At 35.9% G+C, this 21,995-nt stretch overlaps 1 protein-coding gene across 8 annotated transcripts in view; it reads right to left on the bottom strand.

Moving 5' to 3' along the window:
- Nucleotides 1–21,995, bottom strand: part of CACNA2D1 (calcium voltage-gated channel auxiliary subunit alpha2delta 1) — a gene marked incomplete at its 5' end in the record, with an annotated part of 394,641 nt that overhangs the window by 16,236 nt on the left and 356,410 nt on the right. For 5 of the 8 annotated variants that reach the window (XM_080363991.1, XM_080363993.1, XM_080363994.1 and 2 more), the window contains 13 exons: nucleotides 2,159–2,211; nucleotides 2,325–2,477; nucleotides 3,080–3,151; nucleotides 4,404–4,442; nucleotides 5,847–5,914; nucleotides 6,278–6,364; nucleotides 7,650–7,753; nucleotides 8,740–8,802; nucleotides 9,011–9,095; nucleotides 11,384–11,481; nucleotides 13,249–13,309; nucleotides 15,217–15,293; nucleotides 18,230–18,291. In XM_080363991.1, coding sequence (XP_080220117.1) covers nucleotides 2,159–2,211; nucleotides 2,325–2,477; nucleotides 3,080–3,151; nucleotides 4,404–4,442; nucleotides 5,847–5,914; nucleotides 6,278–6,364; nucleotides 7,650–7,753; nucleotides 8,740–8,802; nucleotides 9,011–9,095; nucleotides 11,384–11,481; nucleotides 13,249–13,309; nucleotides 15,217–15,293; nucleotides 18,230–18,291 — 1,022 coding nt within the window. Of the gene's footprint in view, nucleotides 1–2,158; nucleotides 2,212–2,324; nucleotides 2,478–3,079; nucleotides 3,152–4,403; nucleotides 4,443–5,846; nucleotides 5,915–6,277; nucleotides 6,365–7,649; nucleotides 7,754–8,739; nucleotides 8,803–9,010; nucleotides 9,096–11,383; nucleotides 11,482–13,248; nucleotides 13,310–15,201; nucleotides 15,294–18,229; nucleotides 18,292–21,995 lie in introns of all 8 variants that reach the window. The other 3 variants (XM_080363990.1, XM_080363992.1, XM_080363987.1) reach the window with 1 other exon arrangement.

Here is a 21,995-nt window from a genome sequence, read left to right as displayed (position 1 = left end):
ATTTATAGTTACCTATCATGATATATTTAGTTTTGCTTCTACCTACAAATATGTCCTGATCCCTCCTCATCATTCTGCACTAACACTTGATCTGCAGAGAGAGGGGACTGTATAACTTCATTAAGCCTCCAAGATTTTTTCTTTTTCTCTTTATCCAGCATGATCCATGTGTAAAGAAACTGAATCTGCCTGTCACCTTCCCAGTGGCACTATTGCCTGAAGGAGCTCTGGATTCACTTCCACAGCTTTGTGCCTTCAGTTGATTGTCACGGATGAGAAAAGACCTGATGCCATTCAACAGTGACGCAATTTGCTGACAGAAAATAGCAATCCTTCATGAGGATTCAACAGAATTTACAGGGAACTGAGTGAAAAAGGCAGCATTGGAAAACCGTAAAATCTGCGTTAAAATAGCGTGAAGGAGAAATGATACGTACCCTCTTTACTACATGCTGATGTATCCTATAAAAATTTTGAAAATTATCACTCACACCTTTATTCTACATCATTGCCTGAAACACTATAGCTTTCTTTAATAACCTGGTTTCTCTCATATTTCTCTATGTTTGCTTTTGCCAGGTGCCTCTCTGAAACCATTTTCAGTCAGCCCTTTTCACTCTGTTTGCTTAATGGCCTTCTCTGCCTCCTCCTGACCTAGATTCCATTAAAAACATGTCCACAGAAAGTACTTTCATGTGGTGCTTTCAAGTTAAACATCACACAAAATAAACCTCAGGTCTAAATTGAGTCCAGACCACTGAGTTTGATTGGAACAGTGATAAACTAAAGTTTCTCTGCTTGAGAAGAGCTCGAGTTTCTTTTCTGGATTATTGCCCATCTCCAGTTTTTGAGGTTTGCTGTTGTCCCAGAAAACCAAGATTTTGCTTTTGCTGTTAACAAAATGTAACCACCAACAAAAACCAACATACAATCTTCATAGCACTATCCGTGAGAAAATTACTATATATTTGTTCAGCTGCTATATAATTTAACTCTTAGCTTCATGAAGTCAGTCATTTACTCCAGTTTGATAAGTATTATACAAAAATAAGCATCACGAAACTTTAGAAAGAGGAACAGGCAGTCTCCAAGGGTGCAGTTCACACCAATGCAGGAGTATCACATCAGTCCCAATTACTTAGCCCAACCTGGTGCTGGGATAAGTAGCTCATAGAGGTGTCTATCTACACAGCTCCGAAGCAGGTAGAATTATTTCTGTGGCTATTATTAACAATGCACAAGCCAAAGTCAAAAGAAGAGAAAGCTCCTAAATGGATCCTTCGTTTTAAAATGTACCCAGTTTTCTGATTGTGTAAGATAAACCTAATCACTGGTACAATCCCACCTCTCTAAAGGTCAGTCCAAAAATTCCACAACAGTCCTACTATTCAGACTTTTCCCGTTAGCTATAGAAAATGCAGGGTAAACAACTATAGAATTATCCAAAATGCTTTATATATATTTGCTTCCTTGTAGCTGCTTTAGCAGCGGAGTTGGACTAGATGATATCCAGAGGTATCTTCCAACCACAAACATTCTGTGATTCTGTGAAATAGTTTAGTAGAGTTTTTCACATTCCGTTTGAAAGAACTAACAATAATTGTCATGAGAACCTTTAATTGAACTGTGCCATCAGGTAACATATTGGTTATCCTGCGGTCTGAAGCAAGACTTCTTTGTATTTTATAATAGAGAAACTTCATTCGTTTTTGTAAGATAATTCACTGAAAAGCAAACTTTGATTTTCTTAACACTTCTTGCTAGAAAAAGGGAAAGATGATATCCTGAAATAAGGAAATAAGTGATTAATAATTATAAATGTAACAATTTCACCTAAGCCTTCATACCTGCCAGTCAGACTTAGACCAATAACGCAACTTGACTTCCTGAAGCTGATTTTGTAGAATCAGAACACACAGTCACAAACGTGGCAAGAGAAGGTTTGAATTCAACTGCTGACAGAACATTGGATTTTCCAAGAAGTTTGAAGAGATAGCTAAGAATTTTCACCATGAGAAACTGCAGAAGCAAAGGATTCAGAGCAGATTATTTTTATTTGGTTGGATTTTTTGTGTCTGTGTGTGGGAAGACTGAACAGTCTCAATCTACTGAATAATTCTGCTTTGGATGTACAGTTTTCCTACACATTTGTACTTACCAGGCAGCTGCTGAAGCCCACCATCCTAGATGCAAAATATCTGTTATCGTAGGCTGGGAAAAAAACAAAACAAAACAAAACCAAAAAACAACAAAGATTATGTTTTTTGTATAAACACTTGCAGACTTTTAAGGGAATGTTAGTCACCTCACAAGGGACTACTGACCACATAAGCAGAACGAAGTCCAGCTCCTTGCTTTGGTTCTTCTTCAGGATCGCAGACTGACTGATAGTCATACGACTTGTTAAAGGCATACAGGGACATGTTAATCAGGTTTCGCATCAGGCCAGGATCAATTTCACCAAAGAATCTTCCAATCTGATGAGGGAGAATACACAGAGATAAATTAAAGTATTTCCAAGTATTTTTCTCATTAAAAAGTGAGCAATTCTGATTTTCTACCACCCATTATTTTTTCCACTACACAGATCATCCGGTTGGCCTGCTTATGTAGTTATTTCTTTATTTGCCTATTTCTCTCCCAAAAGCTTGGTTGGAGAACTCCAGTTAGACAGCAATTGTTAAATGCTCTATCAATGAGATTGCCCTGCTTGGTGAAGAGCAAGAAGAATACAAGAAAGGTGCGTGCATGCCATCCTGCTCACCCACACCACTATAGGCCCATTAACAGCCTCCCAGCCTAAGGGCAGAGCACAAAGACTATAACTTGGTAGAGATCTGGTGTCTTAAACCGTAAATAAGACTGTGAAAAAGATTAACAAAAAACCTGGAATTTCTGATATAGTAATTTTTTTGTGATTCAGAAATGTCTTTTGGTTTCTGACCTGCTCATTTCAACTCTGATGGGCATGATACGTATAAACCAAAGAAAGATTATTTTCTTTTTGTTTGTTTGTTTGCTTTTCTCTTAGAACTTCTGCTTATTGTTTTTCATGTACTGTAATTAAAAATATACATACCTGTTGTGTATATTCATCCCGATTTGACATCAAAAGAAATCCACCATCATCAAGGATAACACAGTCCACATGCTATTATAAGAAAGTAAAGTATGTTTTGCAGGAAGGATTTGTCAATAGAACACTCTGTAAGAAACTATTTTTTATTCAACACTTCAGAAGTATCTTCAAATCTATGTGGCTCAGGCTAAATCACAACCCCATAGCCAAGGGCCAATATTAAGCTATAATAAGCAGCATTATCAGTATTATAAAAGTTTGTACAGATCAAAGACTTATTTGTGGCTTAACTTCATAAAAGTTGTTTTGTAAATTCTTATTTGCTCAATACTTTGTTAGTTCCAAGAGTGCTATAACCTTATTAAATCTGATTATAATTGAATTTCAGCTCATACTAAGGGACTACAACTTCTTGTGTGCTTCAGCTGTGCTTAAAGTCCTTTTCCACTTGCAGCTTTTAATGGTAAAAATCTTAAGGGCAGACTCAGCTTGCTAGTCACGCTTATTTTCACTTGTTAAGGACTATAGTGGTTTCTTCCAGGTGTCAGGTGCAGAAATGGGAAGCCCACTGGTTCCCTGTGCTTTGCACTTTGTAAAAGATCCCTGCAGGCAGAGATTGGAGACAGAGCTGTGAGACCAGATTGACAACTTCCCAGAGTACCCCCTTTGTTGTATCTCCTGCATTTAATGATCTTCACACTCTGCAAAAGAACTCACAGAAGATCCGAGCAGAGAAAGCTTTTAAACACATAGCAGAATGTGATACTGTGATTGCCCCTGGAGCTGTACTCTCCTGAGTGCCAGTAGAGCTATGGGATCCCCAAATCAGAATGGGCTGGAAACAGGGGAAAGGAGGATGACTAATGACTGTTGAAGGGCACATCTCATATTCCAGGGCTTTGCCGTTTGCATTTACCCTTCTCTAAGGTACTTTTCTTCTAGTCTTCTTTTTTCTCAGGTTTGTTTGTTTGTATCAGTTATTCCCTTTCTTTAGGATTCACCTCTTATTCTGAAAGTTACCATTACATTTTTCTGCCATTTTTTCATCACATCATTCTCTATTGCTCTTAATCTATATTTTCTTCCCTCTAGTTCTCATAACCTCATTGCAATCATTCTTGCAACAACTTCACCTGACTTTTATACCCTCTTTTATCCCCTCCCTTCTCATCTTCACCTTTTTCTCAAACACAAGTGAAGAATTCCTGTTTCATATAAATTTAATAATAATAATAATAATAGAATAATTATCTTGGATAAATCTAGAGAGAAAAAATGACTTTTCACAATCTGACAAATATTAATAAACCAAACATATTCTTACCATACTGTTTCTCTCACAACCACAGATTTCACTGTTGCACTAAAAAATAGAAGTACAGTAATATTCACAATAATGTTTCAAAAGAAACTGTATTTCACAGTGATGATAATCAATCAAAACAAGAACAAGTGATTTGATTTCAGAGCACTGGAACAGGCTGGCCAGGGAGGTTGTGGAGTCTCCTTCTCTGGAGACATTCAAAACTCGCCTGGACATGTTCCTGTGCAACCTCACCTAGGCGTTCCTGGTCCAGCAGGGGGATTGGACTAGATGATCTTTTGAGGTCCCTTCCAATCCCAAACATACTGTGATACTGTGATATCCGTATATTAATTGAAATTAATTTTGTTTTACACAAAGTCTCTGATACATCTCCTCTCTTAAGAATACTCAATATATTAGAGATAAACAGTTTGGAGGTCTTGTCAGGATGTCAGTGTTATATGAAGTAACAGAAAATGAACATTTGCATTTCCAGATGTTTGAGGATTGGAAAGAAAAATGTGGAAAACCTGCTGCAAAGTATTTTTTTTTTATCACAAAAATCTTCACCAGCCTCAAAGCATGGGAATCCCATGTGAAAAAGGAAGTTCACTATCTCCAGTTAGCTTATATGGCTTTGATTACGAATACATTTTTCTCCTGTTCTTCCAATATGTGTATACATACACATATAACTGTGTCCTTGCATTACATTCTGAGCAAAACAACTACTGGATAATAGTGCAATCATTCATCTCAAATTAATTATCAGATATTCCTCTTTCTTTATTTCTCCTTTTCAGTTATGTATTGTTGTCCTTAGTTGTTCTGACATCAGGCAGTGCATTTGCCTACTCATCGAACTACAGCTGTAATACCTCTATCGGCCAGATGCTGTTATCAAGTCCCTTAACACACAACCAAACAAGCAAAATTGCTCATCCAGTTGTTCCAGAATTGTCCTCATTTTTTGCCTCATCTTTCCCAATGTAGTACTAATTCCTTTATTTTTCCTTCCATTTAGCCTTTCCTCCTTCCCATTTGTGCATAGGCTTTAGATGTAAGGAACGAAAGGCTTAAGCGCCTGTTTCATTAAGTTCTGGTAAAATGCTGTGATGTTGGCTGTAATACAAACCCTTACTGTTCACTGGTTACCCATCCTTCTTATTGAATAAAAATAGATTCACTAAGTCCTTTGCAGATTTTATTCACTGCCACAGCATAATCTTAGTAGGGAGCCTAGTGGCTAGAACATGTCATTTTTCTTTGTCTTTATCTACGTACAAAATACAGCCTATTTCAACATAGATTTATTTTGTGCATTTGGATGATTTAAATACCACAACTACTTGGCAACTACACGTCAGTGTGACTCTGGCACAAAGAGCTATTAGACCTATTTGCATCTGAAGCTTTGAGAAATGCAAATAAAGTTCAAAAAAGACTTGGTCAATTGCTTACCAGGCTCTTGATTGTGGTTTTTGTGAAATTTTCCATCCAGCTGGTTGCATCAATCTTTATTCCAACAACTAATAAGAAATACATGAAAGTCTTTTTTAATAATAAAATAATAATAATAATAATAATAAAAGATAACTGTATAATCCTAAAAAGGGGGGGAAATTATAATAACATCTAAATTATTAAACTGGAAAAGGATAAAATATGAGTTTTGCCCAGTTGCCTGACCACCAATATCCTTCATGAGACTAATAAATTAAGAATACAACAAGACCCTTGGCTTGATTTCCACTAGGAAGACTGAAACAGTCTCAAAGAAAAGAGTTACATAAAGTAAAGTTCCTTTGAAATGTCAATTACATTTCTAATTCACTGTAGAGCAACAACCAAATAACTAATGTATTTAGAGTTTCCTTACTGCTCTCTCTTACCTGCTGGTTTCAGAAGCTTTCCATTAATTGTTATTTCCACAGCCTTGCTTACCATAATACCTGTTTCATAGCTATTGGCACCACTTTCTGAGAGTATAGAAGGACAAAAAGGAAAAAAAAAAATTAAGGTATTATGAGAGTCTCTTTCTCCAAAATTAGTTATTATCTGTATATATATCTGTAATCAATGATTATTCGAATACCCAGAATGATAAAAAAAAAAAATCCTTATTCAGAAGTACTGACCCAGCTGTACACCAGGCATTTGTCACTGATCACCAACACCTGGATGACTAAGAGGAATATTTTGGTTTACTTTTTGTCATTCACTTTTTGTACACAGTTTCTTTCTGAGCTTCATAAAATTACTGTAGCTTCTTTTTTCTTTTTTTTTCCTGCAAACAGAGTCATGAATAGCTTTATATATGTGAGCAGCTCTGTTAAAGGCAGGCTCAGAGCCAAAGATTTTATCCTGCTGTCGTCTGTGTATTTTTCAATGCAGGATATACTGACACCACTCACTAGCCAGCAATTACTTCTCTGATGGACTTCAGCCTGTTTTCAACACTGCTTAGTATGAAAAAGCAAGTTAAAAGTACGTTCCCTGGAGTGCTCTAAGAAACAACAAAGACTACAGGGAATTTAGATAATTACTGTGTTAATATTTTATTGAGAAAAGATGCAATAAATAAGTATGAAATAACAGCAATAAAAGATCCCATATGTTTAAGAGAGGAGAGTGTCATTTGTGGTATCATCTGCTGTTAGACGGGCTTGGCAAGGTTAATGCTGCTCACATCGGTCATGAGCATTTACTATTGTGCATATATTGGTTTAAAATATCGCAGTACTTCATATAGACTGGTTTTGGGGAATAACAACAATTTGAAATAGAATTTGAAAGCAAAGTTTAAATTGAGCAGTGGCACATGGGACAGAGTTGTGGCCTCTGGACCCCTGTACCTGCTAGCCTGAATTAGGTTTGGTGCTGAGGAAGAACTTGCTCAAATAGAGCTTTTTCAGGTAGCATTATTGGCCCTGAGTGAGAGTGTAATTTTCCATTACTTCTTTTTAAAGTAATTCTGCCAAAGCATCTTTGTAACCCAATATTCCAGTCAAATAAATGAATACCAGCAGCTTTGTTAATTCTGGCACACAGGGCCACCAGATTCAATATAAATTATGTCCCCTGTTTAGTGCCCTCCTAGCTACCTTTTCTTTAATAACAGAAGATATCTCAAGATATTTTTTTTTCTTATGCAGCATCCCACTTGCATCCTTTGTCAGTGGCCTCAACTGGTATGGGAAACTTCCATGAATATACTAAAATTGGACTAGCTAGCTGTGACATTATAAAACAGTGAGGACTTACTGTTGTAGTAGGGAGCTGTGAAAATATAGTTGTCATTATCTAAACTCCGTTTATAGAAACTGACTTCATAAGTTTCAGCGTTTTCCAACCAATCTTCTCCTGCTCTAATCACAAAAAGTAGTGATCAAAAAACAGATAGTTAGCATCTCATTAAAATTGGGCTGCAATGCTTTTTTACGTTTCACAGTTGAAAATAAGGTGAGATTTATTCATGTAGTCCTAAGAATTTGTCAGCTTTCACTGGGTAACTTCCAGGTGTAATTATTTAAAAAAAATAGTGGAAAAAAAGAAAACCATTTTCTTGGAACAACATGGATTTGGATCTGTGTGATTTGGTACCATCATTTTTAGTTCTGGATCTTAACTCATCGTTTTTGGATATACTGAGATAACTGCAACACTACTTAAAACAAAATATAAACAAGCATTTATAGCACATGCTATCTCCCGAGAAATCATCCCTAAAGATTTTGTATAACATCAAAACAGAAACTGGTTTGGGAAGTAAAATTCATTGCCATTTTCCCTTTTTGCAGAAACACAGAATAACCTAAGAAAATTGATAAATTTGCCATTTACCAGTATATCTGTACTGGTGCCCTCAATATTCCAATATTCCCAGTCACTAATGCAACTGCCTAGTTTATTACAGGACCACTTTCACATGTTCTTTTTGCCCCTGGTAATGATCTATTTTTCTATCGAAGTCTCTGGACCATTTGGTCTGCTCTTATTAGTCTATATACTGCTTTACAGTATTTGCAGCCTGCCAAACAAATGAGTGCTTACGAGTGATTAGGGATTAGCATGGCCTCACTAGTAGTACAAGGGCACAGCTTTTACCGCGGCTCTACACTGATTAGAAACTTGGATTACATGGACCTACTATGGAAATAATGTTACAGATCGGTTTCACACAGTGACACAGGTAAAATCAGAGAAAAAAAAAAGCATTCTATTCATTTCATAGTTATCAGTACAAGTTAGCCTGTAGGAGAAGCTGGTTTTCGTTCAATAAATCCATTACTTAACATTCCAGCCTTTCAGGTTTCAAAACTATCATATTATATTATTTTGTAATAATTATTACCTTTTTGGGAACACTCTAGTAATTCCACCATCTGTAACAACGAATTGTGCAACAACTCCATCTCTGTAAACAAAAATAAGATTTCAAATGAAATGGATTGAATTTCTCACAATTTCCTATGTCAGGGGTTGTAATTTAAATCTATAACTGTGAATTAAATGTCTACCCTGCGTAAAAATTAACATAACTGTATATACACACATGTATGTTATTTTATTAACGAACTTTGAAATGCATAAGAAAAATCACAGCCAAGAAAAAGAATACTTACAGAGAGAGTTTACTCCAATAATTTTGAGCAAGTTCACTTGTAAATCCTGCATCCAGCAAAACTCTAATGATCATATCAGTATTACCTATCAAAAGAGTTAAGACTTTTATCTGCAACTATATGACATGGAGTTTCATTAAGTAGCTAAAATTAAGTTCTGAGTTGTCAAGATGCTACAGACACAAAAATTGAGCTATTTTTATTAGCCATACTAACTTCTGATTACATCAAGTACTTACTGTTCAATAGATTGCTCTGACACTGTTGACTTCATTTAAACTTGTCCTTCATTGTATCCTAAAAAAACTACCTTTGTGTCATAGGAAAAAGCAGGGTGATAAGTGTACAGGCCTCAGCTTTGCAAAGCATCTGTATTAAATTTGGAAATTAAGCTATTTTTAAAGCATGTTTTCCTTCAAACACTTTTTATTTCAGGTGATGCAATGGAACAACACAATCCTTAGTGATATGTACATGCTATAAAAATTAAGGCAATTCAACAACAATATAAATATATTATTATCAGTTAGGATCCAGCCTCTCAAAAAACCTGTTTGCCATCTGAAAATAGGTACAAGAAAATAAATTAAGTTGAAATAGTAGCTTAGATGGATATGTCATTTTTAAATATCTGAGAAAGGATGCTTTGAATTCAGTATTTCTGAAACATCTTTTTCAGTACCTCTTAGTAGGGGAAAGCTCTAGGAATGTTCAATAGAAGTGGACACTTTAATAGAGATTGGTGAACACTATGGAAAATAAAACAGGGCTAAATTTGAGCTGAATATGGTAATGGGAAAATCTGGCTCTTGGTCTACAATGTCACACAGTAAATCAGTGCTGGTAAATCAATTGTTCTGTGACCAGAACCTGCAGCTCTGAATCTGCCAGACCTCAGCTGCTCAGTCCTGCTGAGGAGACTGAAAAATCCTTATGAGGAAAAATAAAAATAAAAACAAAACCCACCAACTTTTCTTTGGTTTTGCTCCATAGAAAGACATGACACCAGAGCAGGGCTGAGGGGCAGAATTACCTCCTTGGATGTGCTGGCCATGCTCATTTTGATGCAGTCCAGGAGGCTGCTGGCTTTCTGGGCTGCAAGTGCACATTGCTGGCTCATGTTGAGCTTTTTTTTTTTGCTAGGTTTTAAATAGTTTTACCATTTTTTTCCTTTTGAGAAACATTTTTAGCTGATGTAATTTCCATAGCTGCTGTTTCGTTTAGTCAATACTGTTTACTTATTCAGGAGACTATTTTTAAAGTAACTTAATTATAAGAAAATAAGAAGGAAAAAAGTGGATTTTCTTGTGGATTCCAAAATGAAATATAGCAATCATTTGATAACATTTTGGCATAATTACTTACTATGCCCTAGTGTATATAATATCACTAAATGTGTCTTCAATATTCGCTTATATAACTAGTGAATATTAAACTAGAATTTTCAGTTATTAGCTGGTTTAATCATTTGAGATGAATGCTTTCATTTCCCAGGGACTCAGGTGAAATTTCAATCAGTCAGTACTGTGTCTATGAAGAAGATCACCATATAAAAAACAACAAACACCCACACACGCACACAAAAATATCCTTTTGTGAGAAGCCAAGTGCACATTCCCTCAGTTACATGGTCTAGCACTGAAATTCTTGTTGAACTGATCAGTGACCCCTGACAGTAACATGATAAAAAGACTTGAGGAATGTGAGACAAAAAAATTGTTTATTTGATTTTTTTTTTTTTATAAATTACTAATAAATCTAAACAGACTTGTATGCATAAACAAACAGATCCAAACATTGAATTTTTCATGAGAACAAGACTTTAATGCATTATTGATGGTTCATTTAAAAGTGTAACTCCTCATTTGTTTTTAACAGAGCTTAAGGCTCAATTTAAATATGTGAGTACCTTCCCAAACACTGCAGCAGTATATGAATCTGTGTTCTGAACTCAAGCCCAAGCAAGATCTCTTGAAGCAATTTGTGAACCAGTAATAGAACTTCCTCATCTTTTATTCTGGTTATTGGTTATTTTGGTTATCAGTCCTTTACTTATTTTGGTTATACGAGCTGACAAGAAAACAGACTTGTAGTTATTTGCTGCTAGTAGAGAATACTGAGAGGAAACACAGAAAACGCTGGATATAATGCCCCGTAAACTGTTGTAAATAAACCCAGAAAACTGCAAACTAATTTTACAATCTCTACCTTGAGCAGAAAATCCCAACGTTATACATCTTTCTACTAAAAGAAACCAGTAGAGATAAAAACCCAAACCACATGATTTGGTCATGAAAGCTGTCATTTTGGCTAATTCTCATTTATAAGTATTTTCCTAAGCCAAAATCTCAGTGAACTGAGAAGAATACTTACATGATGGACTGCTTGGAGTATTTCTGTCAATAAATTCATTGAAATTTAATAGAAATTCCGTGTTGTTTTCAGATTTTTTTACTTCACTACAGTATTCTCTGAAAAACAACAAAACATTTTCCTTGTCAGATTTGTTTCCTTTGCTACTAAAACAGATAAATATACCTCAGAAATTTTAAGAGCCAAAAAGGTTTGTGCAACTGCAAGGATGTGGCTGGCACTGCTACCTCAGTTGGCTACCTTGGTAAATATTGAGTGTTGACCATACTGAATAGTTCTGGCATCTACAGGAAATAAAGTGTTCAAATGTCTGCCTAAATTTGAATTATAAGGAAACTCCATGTGTGAGATAAGGCAGAGATTCCCAGAGAAAGCATTCAGGACTAGTGTAGGTCATGAAATAAGGAGATCATAGAGTCTGGAAACTAAACAAGGGAATGAAATGCTCAGTGACTTTAGACTGCTCCTGAGTTAACTGTACTGGAAAGTACATGGACTGCTGTTTAAAACCTAGTCACTTTATGCTCAACTAAGGCCGGATTTATGGGATGAGTTTCTATCTTCTGAGAAGACTTAAAGGCAATTTTAATAGAGTACACACCACATAAGCATATAAACACTCCTTGTTTTGACATATGCAAAACAGTTAAACAGTAAACTACTGTCCTTTACATAATGTAATAAAATTAAACAATACATCATTGGGCAATTCACTGAATGCAAGCAATTACAATAAAAGTCACTGAGCATTTTGAAGGCAAATGTTAGATTGTGAGTGGCATTAAACAACTTTAATTAAAATGTAGAATATTAAACAGTAAAGCAGGGAGGTCTCTTTTTAAATGAGCTTTTTATATTAAATTAATTTCGTATGAACAAAAGAAGTCTTTCAAGTATTTAATATGAATAAACTGTCTTATTACCCTTTACTTACTTCACCATGATTCTGAAAGACTACAGGCAGAATTTGCCTTACTATATCAACATTCCCATTTAAACAGAGCTCCGGATCAAGCAAGCTTTGATCATGTAGACCAGCCTAACAACTAGGGACTTGCTGGAATCTGCTAATTGGTGCGACTAATTATCAGTAACTTCAGTCCTTCAAAACAAAAAAATAAACAGCTACACTGAGAATATATTTGAAGACAGAAGACTATGTTTTATATATGAATCTATCTAAAGCAGCATAAATGTAAAAGGATACAGAAATTTACATGATAAATAAGAAATTGAGTAATTCTTAACTGATCTTGATGTACAGAATTTCCTTTATTTGTCATAACTATCGTTTAAAGGAACTTAATTTTTAAGAACTATTTATCATACCTTGTTTCCCTTGAAAACATCTGTTTACAAGGGCAACAAGGGCTACACGATTTGACATGAAAAAACAGGAAACTAATGAACTCACATGATGAATCAAATATGAATTCATGCTTAATTGATAGAGAGCTTTGAAACATTTTATTTGAATTTTGGAAAACATCTTAAGGTAAGTATTATGGCACCTATTTACAAATGAGAAGCTGAGTTACAAAGCTGTAAAATCTTAAAAGTCACAGACACAAGAAAAAAGAGAAATATAGAAGATTTCCATTAAACACATCAATAAATGATGATATGTCAGATTTTACAGGTTTTTTTGTTAATATAAAACAGAATCAGAGCCTAAAGATCTTTGCACTCCATCAAGAAGTAAAGATTGATCTTGTAAAACATGAGTTTAATAACTCCTCTTTCACTTAATATTTTTTTACCAAAATTAACTCTATTGGTCGATTCTGTATTTTGTAAATGTTATTAACCTGTTCAAATGCCTATTTACTGCTGAAATAATATTTTGTACTGGGAAATTAACCAACCTTGGTGCTATAAACGTATAGCCAGCTTCATCAAAATGATCAGGCTTCAGTGTTTCTGAATCTACAAAGATGAAGAGTAAACACCAAGTAAATAAACAGGGCTTTTGCCATCATTATTCTTCTCAAAATATTTGACTAACTTTTGCATGCATCCATAAATTCAGAAAGAGATGTGTATTTTGAGCCACTTTTCTACTCCTATACTATATATTTCTCAATATTTCTCAGTATAGGAACAAATTACTTGATTATTATATACAACACACACCTGACAACAATAATGTATCTAACAACTTAGAGAAGACATTTCATTAGCATGGCAACATGAAAATGTGTGATGTTTTCATTAGAATTACAATCTGATACAAAGAAATGTTTCGGATACTGAGTTGTTAGAACATGAAGGAAAAAGCTTCTAGTATTTTCTGCAACAAAGTTTAAAAACTTATCCATATAGGCTTCATTTTAAATGCTACCAAAAATGATGACTTTAATAGCTGGTGTCACTGAACACTAACAGGACCAGACAAATAAGGATTAGAGATTAACAACATATTGAAATGTGCACAAACACAGAAAAAGACTTCACAGCTTTTTTTTTTTTCCTATTGCTATGGTACCCAATGATCATGGGAAAAATCCTGAGATGGAGAGTACAGAGGAGAATATCCAGTAGGAATAGAAATATAAGTGAAAAATATCAACCGCAGTCAACAGAAAGAAATTGAGCAACAAGAATATACTTGCCCTTTTCCACTATCCATCAGAAAGAGAAAGCAGGGAAACAGAAAAAAACAGGGTAAAGCAAAAGGGGTCACAAACCAATATTTTATTCAAACAGCCCCTTGAATAAAAATATTGTGCATAGATAGATCAGAGGTTCAATTTACATACAACTGTCATCTGGAAAAAAGACAAACATCTTTGAAGACTGAAGAATATGTCTTTCTCAATTATTTCTCAAGTACCTTCTATATACTGTGACTATTTCAAGGGTCTGTTTTGCATGTTACATTGATATATGTGCAAAATCAGATGATCTAACCCATTAAGAGAACCATACTCACTAAAACTTTGATTTTAAACTACTTACTATTTGACAAAGTTACAAAATGAATCACTGATTATTAAAAACTTGCCATATTTTACTTCATATGAAGGAGGCAATTAGAGAGGACAGTGATTTAGTGCTAACCAAGTTTTCTCTAAACTATCAGTCTCTATGCCTGTCAGAGAGATTCATAGTGTTTTTCTAACTTTCTATTTAACTGCATATTTGTTCAAGTTTATTGTAACACTTGGAAAAAGTTAAAAGGACGTGATGGGTTTTATTTTGTCTGCTATCTAGATTACAGTTAAACTAGACCTAATAAACAAAAAGCACTTGAATACTCACAAGTATAATGTCCAATTATCTCACCAGAATCTGTAAATGGCTTCAAATTAGTCTAATCCAAAAATACATTACAAGCATCCCGTAAAACTATTTTTAAAATGCAAAATAAAACCCAAGCTGCAAGCCAAACCCAACAGTGCTTTGACATTATTCCTATGGGCAGCAGAGGTAATTTGCTAAATATTATATGTAACTACTGCAACAATAACAAAAAAAATGGTTTACTTCTATGGTCTATATCATGACATTTAACTAGCAGACTGAAAAAAATAGTATTCAGACCCTTAAAATGACAGCAACAGAGGATACACAAAGCAATGATTCTATAGGCACAGAGCAAGGGGGGAAGGATCGTCAGTGGAAGTGGGGTACCTGTACATATTCTATCTTTATAGAATATTTCTTGTACCTTGGATGTTACAATGGGTTAGAATCATTGCTGCAGATTTTGGGTACATCATGGTAACATTAGTGAATTCCATAAAATTTACGAATTTTAAACATTGCTTTTTTAAAGTGAATCAGAAGCTTGGCAATAGTAGGCAAAACCAGGGAACCTTCATAGTACTTACATCTGGCTTGTGTTATTTGGTTTTCTATTTTGGCTTTAATATAATAAAAGCTGTATGATGGTAACACCAATGCCAAACTGCAATAGAAATGAGACAAATAAAGCAATTATGTTATTTGCAGCAGTTTTCCAGTTTCAGCTTCTATGTGTTTTGAAAGCAATTAACAAGTTTGGAAGTTGGATTGTCATGAGAGGAGACAGTCACACAATGAACATACCAGGCTGACACTTTGCAACAGATATAATAAGTCAGTTCATGCTGGTCTTGAAGTTTCCTGTACTTATTTTCATCCTTAGATGTGCATTTAAACATAAATATACTTTTTAACAGATAAGCAAGGAATTTCCAAATAATTGTAAATAATAATCCACATGATTTGTTGTATCTTCACCTAACACATTTAGCATGCCAATGCAATACATCAAAATGATCAGTGACTGTAAAAAAACAAACGAACATGTAATACTACACTGATTTGCGTGCATCACATGATGACAGACTCTCCTTTTACTAATCAGACAACTACCACTATTCATTACAAATATATAAAGGGTAAGTGTCATGAGGATGGAGCCATGCTCTTCTCTGTGACAACCAATGGTAGGACAAGGGGTAATGGGTTCAAACCGGAACACAAGAGGTTCCACTTAAATTTGAGAAGAAACTTCTTCTCAGTGAGGGTGACAGACACTGGAACAGGCTGCCCAGGGGGGTTGTGGAGTCTCCTACTCTGGAGACATTCAAAATCCGCCTGGACGCCTTCCTGTGTAACCTCATCTGGGTGTTCCTGCTCCAGCAGGGGGATTGAACTGGATGAGCTTTTGCGGTCCCTTCCAATCCCTGACATTCTGTGATTCTGTGATTAAGAAATCTATCTGGCAATACATGAATCCACATTACATTCAAGATGCAAAATATTTTCTTGAAACATGCAGTCAACACAAAAAACCTTTGAACATCATTGTGTAATAAAATTTTAATATTTACAAAGCATTTTCAATTTTTTTTTTGTTTGTTTTTTTAGATTATGCTTATTTTTGTTAAAAAAAATGTGGCTTCTTTTTGCAACTAAATTCAATGCACCTGTAGAAGAATTAGTTCTGAAAAGGTAGACAAAAGACAGGAGGTACGAGTCATCATTAAAGAGGTATCTCATCTTTCACATCACATCCTTAATATTTACACTTGGATTTCATGACTGCACAACTGCAATGGTTTCTAATGGATAGCAGCAGAAATTAACATTAAAAGAGTTGTACAATTAAGCCATAAATGAGATGACCTTTAATGATACATTTGCCATTTAAACAGAATGTAAGAAAGATTGCTGAATATTTTGTGGTAGCCTTCTACCAATTCTCCCCTAGGGAAATCAGGAGCAGTTTACCTGTCATTAACAGTTACTGCTAGCAGAAATTGCTAATTAAAATCTATAATTTTATGTTTAATAGGTTTGCTGCAATGTGACTCAATGGATTTATTGCTGTATCTCATGCCAGGGAGCTCAGTAAGAATAAAGAAGTCATATAATTCAACCATATTTCTTTACTGATTACTAGATGGCATAGTCTGATCAAAAACTTTGTTTTATTGCAGACTACAAAGATAGAGGCAGTTCAACAGAAAAATGGGATGCTGAATAAAAGACAAAGTCCTGCATTTGCATTCTCTTGTTAGTACTGATTTGTTTGGTTGGTTTTTAAATACATATACATTAATGTTTGTATTCCCCTTGGCTGTATACCTGTGCAGAGTATGAAAAAATGGGAACCAGCTTGGCTGAGGACTACTGTAATTCAACACAATAAAAGTATTGTGTTGGTGATTTGACTTAACATGTGTACCACTGAGTTTTGAATCAGAGTAGTTTAGCTTTTGAGGGACTTGGTAAAGCTTAACTTTTGGATAATGTAAAGTTTCTACATTCCTTTAATGTCACAGACCCATCTGCTTAAATGAGTTTGAAATAATATGCATGCCAAAGCTGCATTAGAGGGGGGCTGTACTTCTACCCATTACTTCATTTGTTCCTGCTGCCATTCTCCATAGGAGTTTTATATGCAAAACAGTATCAGTGCTATTAGGCTGGTACAAAAGTAATTGCAGTTTTTGCATTGTTGAAATTTTGCCTAATCCACCACCTGACATCTTGCCAACTGCGTATTACTTCTTCAAGCACCTCAACAACTTTTTGCAGGGAAAATGCTTCCATAGCCAACAGAATGCAGAAAATACTTTCCAAGAGTTCATTGAATCCTGAAGCATGGATTTTTATGCTATGGGAATCAGCAAACATATGTTTCGTTGGCAAAAATGTGTTGATTGTAATACTTCCTGTTTTGATTAATAAAGATGTGTTTGAGCCTAGTTCTAACGATTTAAAATTCACAGTCCTAAACCGCAATTACTTTTGCACCAACCTAGTATTCAGTTAAAACTTGTCACAAATAGATACAGATTTCAGAGATAATCAGTAGCATGGTTCCGGCCCCTAAGATCTGATGTGAAGGTTAGCAAAGTCATGATATAAGAAATGACTGTGACTGAAATAGATTTGCACAAAGCATGTCACATTTTTTATTTAGACTAACATGCAGCATCTTCCTTTGTAATGTGCATATTACAACAAGAACACAGAGACAATGCAAAGAAAAGGTGAAATAAGAGGAGGAATCTAAGAGAAAGTGTACATTTCAGAATCAAAGTATGGTGCAATACAGAAAGTAGGAGGAAAAGTAAGATTCTTAATATCAATCATAAAAGACTTTTCTTCCTGCATACTGAAATATTGCAGTGATAAATCTCAACAGTTGGATGAATGACTGAGGTTCTGGTCCTTAGGCAAAGTAACAGTTCCGAGCTGCAAAGGAACTCAGCAAATCCTACAGGCCCGGACACAAGACGATATGATCCTGACTTTGCTAGTATAGAAAATATAATGCTAAAATACTAACCAAAATAACAAAAAGGAATGTAATGACACAAAAGAACTCAGAGAACAGAAGTTAATTACCTGTAATCAGTGCCATTCACAGCAGTCCATGTGTATGTTCTGTTTCCTTTATCAATATATCTCTGCAAAGAGATATTGGTGAAAAAATAAATCATTGACTCTGAAGCTTCAATAAGCATGCCATTTTATTGAGAAATACAGCATAAAATCAAGCACAATCTGATGGAATTCTATTTATTATTTTGCCAAAAGCATGGCTGAGCTGCAATTCATTTTCTTAAACATTTTCCAAACTTATATTATGCAAAAGAATAACCTATATCCTTTTTATTAACATTAAAGAAACACAAATATAAATAAAACCATAGAAATATGATCTTTTTCCCATTTAAATTCATTAGCCAGGGCAATACAAACCTTTTTTCTATGTGATATAAATTTGATAAAAGATGTTATTGCCTTTATGAACCATAATGTTAAATAATGGAAACAAACAAACAAAAAACCCCCACAATTATAAAAAGAAGACTCTTTAACAACAAAAACACCCAGTACCTGTCTTTTCAGGTCACAGTACCAGTGGCTAAATGCATTTAATTTTGAGTCAAATGTACAGGCACAGCTAGGTATAGGCACCCCATGCTAAACTTACATGTGTTTCTAATCTCATTAGGAAACTTGCATTTGCAAAAATAAATTTAACATGGAAATAAATGTTTATTTTTAAATAATACATTAGGATAAACTTTACCATTTATTTTCTTTTGGTATGAAAAATTATGTGACAGACAGAGTCTTACAGGTCCCCATAGATTTAATCATTAATGCACCTGGCTGACATTGTTTTACTCCATTTTCCACTTTGTAAACTACAAGTTTTTGCCAACTGCAACATAGTATTATTTTACAGTCAGAGATTTGTAAGTATGGCGGCAATAAACTCTGTGCAGCTGTTGCACTGCAGCATTATAAATATCAGTGAAAGGTACCACAGGTATACATCTATGTTCTTTCTTTCCGTGCAGTAAAACAAAAGTGTAAAAATTACCGTGCTTATGAGAAAGAGGTGTCTTTTTCGACATTTATGATTTGAAACCCTCTCATTACTTGGCTGCTGGTTTTCAGCACAGCATGACAGTGTAAATAATTTGTCATTTTGGAAAGAAAAAGTAAAAAAAAAAAAGAAAAAATATACACATGTATCAATGTCTGATGCCCTGATATATTTTATTTTTAAGGTAAAAAGATGGCTTAAGAGATTCCTATCCAAGCCTTTTATATTTAATAATGTGCCTACACTATTCCTTCAGCTCAATAATAAGTACACATGTGAACCTAGTGCTGGCAGCCTCTCCAAGTCTGCCGTAGTGCCGTGTGCCACACATCATATACGTTGGCAAGAGGAAAGTAGTGCCCAGGGTGGGTGGGAAAGAAGAGAGAACTGGGCTCATATTAAATCTGGCTGCTACTAGTACTGTGAAAGTGCTTGAAAGCAAATTGGCTGAAATGTCCCTTCAAACATAATGCAGGAGATGACAGGTCCTCACACGTCAGCTCCTATTTACCTTCACCCACTTCATTACTAAGCAATGCAAGACCATCTTCCCCTGAGTTGATTGCTGCCAAACAACCTACATGTTATTGCAGTTTTTGTGACCCTTCAGTTTTCACTCCTGCCCACCCTAGCTGCCCGAATGTGGCAACACTTCTGTTCCTATGGCATCTTCTTTGTTAGCTGGAAACCCCCTGAGGCCTTGGGAGACTTCAGCACACCCCACCCACGATTGCTAGGGGTCCAGTCTCTATGCTGTAGCATGAGGTCATCTCCCAAGACACTGCTGGGGCCAGCTGCAACACAAAAGGAAAGCAATGCAAACTTCAACCAAAAAGCAAAACAAAAAGGCCATCAATTTCAAGCCTCAAGACTACAACTGTCAGTTCAGAGCAACTGACCGCACCAGCCCTTTTTCTAAGAAAATATATGAAGCTATCAATTCCTAAGTGATGCGTGGCTCATGCGTGGCCCGTGGTCTGAAGCAGCTTTATTCTGGCTCTAGCAGCCTGGAGCTGGAAAGGTGCAAGGCTTGAAGCAGTCACCACTGCCAGCCACCTCTCGTTCATCCTCAGAGAGGTCCAAGTAGAGGAAAAAATCTTGGGCCATGATGCAAGGGAAGGTGAGGAAAATTAATGTCACTGAGAACTTGAAGCATCTGGGATCAAAAGGCCTGGGATATTCTATTCTGGTATGGATTATCATATTGGATACACATAACCGACACATTCTCATACACTCAGGGACATCACATTCTGTCTTGCCCTGATGCTGTAGCGACTCTTGCATTTGCAAGTGTAAATGTTTCCCCTCCCTCTTTGGGCAAACAGTCACAGGACCAACAGTTTCGGGTCTTTGTCACCACATAGCCTGAGAAATGCATTCACAGCCACTAATGCAACTTCTTGGATAACCCCAATGTCCTTGTAGTTTGATGAACTTCTAATCCTCCCTTTTCTATCCACCTACACAGAGCCCTTTTCACTCAGAAGAGTGGAAAGGCAGTCCTTAAACAAAACAAGTCCGAAATTGTCCCAATAAGTCCTTCCCTTCAGGAACAGCTTATGCCCAATGCAGATGCCAGCAGGACTTTGGACTTTCCAGCAGTGGGTCAGGAATGACCCAGTCTCCCTTCAGAACAGGGGGACAGGCTGGTGGCTTCCTAAACAGGACAGGTTCCTGACATAGGTGAGGCAGCAGAACTGACATCAGAGGGGAAAAGAAGACCCCATTCATTACCATCCTCCAATAGAGGAACCATTCAGGAAAAGGAACTTCACACAGCAGGATTTCCCCATGGACTGAAGAGAAGCATTGTAAAGCCTTACTCAGGAGGCTTGGGACAGGGGCTTTATGGTGAGAAAACACTGAAGAGAGTCCTGGCAGAAGGTAAGGCAACTGCTGGTACAGGTCTCTACTTTAGAAGAACATGGGAAGAGGTGGAAGGCAGCATGAAATTGTATACAGAGAAGGAATGTGGGTATGTTTAATAAGATGATGGGATTCAGGTCAAGGACTATAACTTATGGGTGTGCTTTATATCTGGACAATGTAAGTATATAAACCTTGAGTTGATTTCTCTCATAGAGACTGAAGTAGAAAAGTATAACTCTGCTGCCTACGTGATTACATGACAATCATCACCATCATCTTTCAACTAAGACCATCTACAGTCACATTTGTTTGCCCCCACTGAAGCTGAGGTTTTGTACTCAAGAAGAGAGTATGTAAGGTTCTGCGCTTTCTGAACAGATTATCAAAATGAAGACACTGAGGCAAATTCCCTAGGCTCTGCAGTATGATAAAATACCATGATCACTTTTCCACAACAGTCACAATCTTGTTAGCAGGTAGTTGAATGAATATACAGGTTTCAACCTGTCTCCTCACAAGTGGAGAAACATAACAAGTAAAGCCACTGATCTCCTCAATTACACCCATAGATCAGGAATGAAAAATGCCTCTGAGGGATTTTCACATTTGTGAAGATCCTGAGCATGGCTTCATGTCCTTATCTGCACTCCTTTTAAATTATATTATCAGAAACATCTTCCTTTGTCAAATCCAGTGCAGATACTAAGAGGTTGAGGGTTGGTTGTGAGATGAGCACACCAGCTCAAGTGACATTAATATGTTCCCAAAGCTCTGTGATGGAACCAAGTGAACATGAACTTGATGTTGTAAAATTGTAGCATGGATGAGTGATCAAAATATGTTTCAGAAAATTCAGCTCCACTTTCAGACTCATCTAGCAAAGGCAACATATGCATTGCC

This window comes from Nesoenas mayeri, assembly GCF_963082525.1.
Source record: "Nesoenas mayeri genome assembly, chromosome: 1".
Lineage (NCBI taxonomy): Eukaryota > Metazoa > Chordata > Aves > Columbiformes > Columbidae > Nesoenas > Nesoenas mayeri.
This window is presented reverse-complemented; position numbering and strand designations above follow the sequence as displayed.